Source organism: Silurus meridionalis, chromosome 16 (assembly GCF_014805685.1).
Source record: "Silurus meridionalis isolate SWU-2019-XX chromosome 16, ASM1480568v1, whole genome shotgun sequence".
Classification (NCBI taxonomy): Eukaryota; Metazoa; Chordata; class Actinopteri; order Siluriformes; family Siluridae; genus Silurus; species Silurus meridionalis.
Genome location: NC_060899.1, coordinates 9,975,732 through 9,980,477, shown reverse-complemented (window position 1 = coordinate 9,980,477; position 4,746 = coordinate 9,975,732). Strand labels below are relative to the sequence as shown.

General features: G+C 39.0%; 1 protein-coding gene across 1 annotated transcript; it reads right to left on the bottom strand.

Moving 5' to 3' along the window:
* Positions 1–1,612: 1,612 nt before the first annotated feature.
* On the bottom strand, positions 1,613–4,237 carry LOC124398599 (probable citrate synthase, mitochondrial). Its single transcript, XM_046868786.1, has 2 exons — positions 4,022–4,237; positions 1,613–1,930 (listed from the first exon to the last, which is right to left on the bottom strand). The coding sequence occupies exons 1-2, from the start codon at positions 4,133–4,135 to the stop codon at positions 1,613–1,615; spliced, it is 432 nt and encodes a 143-aa protein (XP_046724742.1). The 5' UTR covers positions 4,136–4,237.
* Positions 4,238–4,746: the final 509 nt, after the last annotated feature.

Sequence of the window (4,746 nt, the reverse complement as noted above, 5' to 3'; positions counted from 1 at the left end):
AGCACACAAACAACAAACAATTGTAATACCACATAGAAAATGGTAACTACTGTCTTCTTTTGGTGAATTACGTGTGGGAATTGTCATATTATTGTGGTTTTCTTCTCAAACATTTGACATTTACTTTGTGTGTAGTTAATGGGAATTAAAATTTTATCTGCATAGAACATGCTTTTCATGTTTAAATAAAAAGAAAATTCTATCTTGATCTTGCCCTGTTTTTGATTTTTTTATAGTTTAATCCTATATTGGGTTGTAACAGCAGGAGCCCGTTCTTTGTACTGTACATGGTTTACTCAATTTGCTGGAATTTATTGTTGAAAAAAAATTATCCAAAATTTGCCTCTTTGCAGCACATCCGGGAGTTGCTGTTATGGCAACAGGTCTGTGAGCTCAAGCTTGATTGGAAACTGCCTTACTTTATGTAAACAGGATTAGACCATGGCTTTATAAGTGGAGATGATACAGGAAGTCTGTCACAGCCTTGTGGTGCAAGAACACCACAGAGCTTACACAACAACTTACTTTTGAAAAGATATAATTTTCTAGTGAATGAAAAATTAACTATTTGTTGAACCCTCATAATAAATTTGACTTGTTAAGTAGTTTAAGTAGTAAAAAGTAGAAAACAACAGAAACAAAAAAAGGTTTAATTTATTATGGTTTAGATTTTATACAATAAGCATGTTATAAATATGAGTGTTTTAATGCTTAGTAAACTTTTAGTCAGGTGTTTCATGGCCTCACAGACTTTCAAATTCAAATTTTTACCTTTAAGCAATAATTATGCAGCGGTTAAAAAAATGCAAGCTTTTTGGCCACTATACCAATAACCAGCCAATCACAGTGCTGCAGATTATGGTTTCTAGTATCAATATAGGGCCTTTCAAGCAGGGCATGAATGTGCAATAATCTTAGTCAACTCCAACTAGCTCTACTAATCAAATCCTCACATATGTTCAAATAAATTAATTAGCCTGATCATTGAACCATTAACACGATTGGAAAATTCTGGATATGTTATTTGATCTCAGATGAAGTTAGTGATGTATGATGAATGACCCCCTGGATTGCTGCTATAATCATTATGAGCCATAAAGGTTAGTGCCTTCACAGGCAAAACCAAGAGTAAATTGTTATGCGGAAGGCGAGGCGGAAGCCGAGGTAAGCAATAGACACAAAGTTTATTCACCAGACCGGGCAGGTTAAAACAAAAGCATGCAAAGTCATGAATATATCCGGTGGTGCGTTCCGTGAACGCGGCCCACAAAGTCCGGAACCGAGAGCAAACCAGTCTGTAGGAAATCCAAGGGTGCGCTTCGGAAAGGAAGCGCAGCCGTCGAGAGAGTGAGGAGTCTGAGGCGGAAAGCACGCAGCGTAGAAACGGAACATGCGATAGTAACTACCAGCATTAACCAAACACATATGTTTAATAACAGACAGTGAGTGTGTGGGAGTGAAGGGCACGCACGAGAGAAGAAGCGGAGTGCTTCGGGGAATCCCAGGTGTGACAGCCCGCGAAGGGGGCGTGGCAGGGGGATTCCTGACACCACCAACAACCCCGAAGAAGCTCGGACGCCCCACCCCCAGAAAGCCCGGTGGGCCAGGGCACTCAGAGGAGGGCCCCTCTAATCGTCCAGGGTCGAAGGGGACCCGGCCGGAACCGCCACGGAGCCGGGAACAGCAGGGAAGGGCCCAAGGCGAAGCGACCAACACTGCGGAGAGCAGGAGCAGGAACAGGAAAGTCCTTGGCGCGGACTAGAGGCGGATCGACGACCCCCAAGGAGACTGGAGGCGGAGAGACGAGCCTCCTGGAGACCTGGAGCGTAGCAACGCCCTCGGCGAAGACAGAAGGCGTAGAGGCACCCTCCACGGAGCTCTGGAATGCCCAGGTGTGACAGCCCGCGAAGGGGGCGTGGCAGGGGGATTCCTGACATAAATATTTAGAGCAATTAATCATTTAAACAGTCTAACACAATCTCACACACAGACTACAATAAACCCCTGCCAGTTCCAAAATCTTTGATTAATTTGGAAAAGAAAAGAAAAATTAGTGGCTTCAAACAAAATGCTAGCCATGTCCAAAGTTGTTTCATATGTTTAAATGTAAATATCAGAAAATAAAAGATAATTTTAATTGATTGTTTCAGTTCTTTGATTTCAAACTTTGATCATCGGCATAAAACAAAAGCATGAGCCTTGCGGTACCAATTGTTTGGAGTCACTGCAGATCTGGACGAGGAAATAAAACATTTTATAAAGCTATATATGTATAGTGGGGGAAATAATTACTTGATCCCCTGCTGATTTTGTAAATTTACCCCCTTACAAAGAACTGAACAGCCTAGAATTCTTATGATTGGTTTATTTTAACAAAAAGAAACAATATGAAAAAAAGAAGCCCAGAATAAGAAATGAAATATTACATATAAATTAATTTGTATTTGATCGAGTGAAATAAGTATTGGATCCCGTACCAACCCTTTAGGAAAGAACTCCTGACAGCAACTGGTTATGTATATATCAGCCTCTTCCATTTAAACATCACCACCACTATCGGAAAGACCAAATAGCTGTCAAAGGACATCAGGGACAAGATTGTAGACCTGCATAAGGCTGGAATAGGCAAAGACCATCAGCAAGAAGCTTGTTAAGAGATACAAGATAAGTAAATCGCCCTTCTCTCTGGAGATCCATGCAAAATCTCGCCTCATAAGGTGAGGATGATTCTGAGAAAGTTAAGGGGTCAGCTTGTTATGATAAGAGAGCTGGGACCACAGTCACCAAGAAAACCATTGGTAAGACACCAAGGTCTTGCTGCTGAAGAACGCAAATGAACAGACCCATCTGAAGTTTGCCAATGGACACCTGAATAATTCAGAGAAGGCTTGGGAGAATGTGATGTGGTCAGATGAAAGCAAAATTAAGCTCTTTGGCATCAACTTAACTCGTCATGTGTGGAAGCAGAGAAATGCAGAAAGACCCCAAAAACACCATCCCTACTGCCAAACATGGAGGACACATTCTGTTTTGTGGCTGTTTCTCTGCTAAGGGTACAGGGTGACTTCACCACATGAACAGGGCCATGCACTGTAGAAACTTGGATGAGAACCTCAGCTAGAACACTGAAGATCATTTGTGGATGGGGCTTCCAATATGACAAAAAAACAAAACATACATGATATTAGGAGCACTTTACTAAAGGGATAGAACTAATTTGGGTCTGTGGTAGTCAGAATTCTTGCGATTTTCTTTATGGATTTTTTTTTATATTCGGTCTCTCTAAAATAAAGCTACCATAAAAATTCTAGACTGTTTATTTCTTTGTAAGACGGTAAACTCACAATCAGCTGGGGATCAAATAATTATTTCCCCCACTGTACCAAAAAACAAAGAAGTACTTTGGAACCACAAAGACAAAGCTGGCGATTCATTCAAACACATTACCCAGGCTAGAAGGGCACTGGTCAGAAGAGTGACCCAGCACCCAGTGGCCACAGAAAACTGCAAAAACAATAATCAGGTATTAATTTAGATTGGCTAGACAGAAGCTAGTCCTAAGTAAAATCATTATGGCAGGCACATTAAAAAAAGCCCTGAGAGCATGAGGTCCTTGAGGACAACCTGCTACAAAGTGGCCCAGCCAAATTACGACCCTCACATCATCTGAGTATATACCTGAACATTTTAGTGTGTCTGCCAGGAAGAATCAGAGAAACTATCCAAATCTAAATATGCATAGCTTGTAGAAACCTACCCAAGAAGCTGTAATTGCTGCTAATAGAACTTCCACAGAGTACAGAATAAAGTATCTGAATACATATTTAAATTAGATTTCAATTTCAATTAATTTATACATTTTAATGTTAAGAACATTTGTCACATCACTTTGTCATTATGGTTTAATTTAGCAACTAACACCACCTTTTAAATTACTGACCCAAGAAAAAAAACTCAAATAAAAACCAAATAAACCATCATAATCCAGAATCCAGAAAATGAGATTAATATAATTATTTACCTGCAGTAGTACTCCACTGTGAGCATCAACATTGGGCCAAGGGTTTTTGGCCTTGCCCTGCTCCAGTAACACATTGGGCACAATCTTGAAAAGCTGAGACACCATTTTGAACATGGCATCATTGGGAAGGTGTTTTAAGGCAAATTCTCGCTGACATGTGTAACGTGGGTCTGTCTTCCTCAGAACAGCATGCCCATAGCCAGGCACCACCTAGGACACATACAATAAAGTTTTGCCACTATAATGGGCTTCAGCTTTAATTGTTAAAAAATACTTTAGCCATATAAAAAAAGGTCTTAGAGAAGATAATGAAAATAACCATCTTTGGAAACAAACATCCAAAAGTTACAGTACTTTATACCACTACCTAATGCAGAAATACCATCCAAGATCTTCACTTAAAAAACAACACTAAAACAACTTGGATCAACTGGCCAAAGTGTGCAACGCTGCAATTCTCCTCATTAAAATGTTATTATAACGATATATATAGATATATATATATATATATATATATATATATATATATATATATATATATATATATATAGTTGTTTTTTGTCCAAGCCTTTACTGACATACATAAGATAATGCATATAAACAAAAAAATATATATATATAATAATACTAATAATTAATACAAAAAAGAAAATAATATTAAACTCAGACATGACCATAATTACCTGAAAGATGAAATTTGCTTTTACCAGTCATAGTAAAAGGAT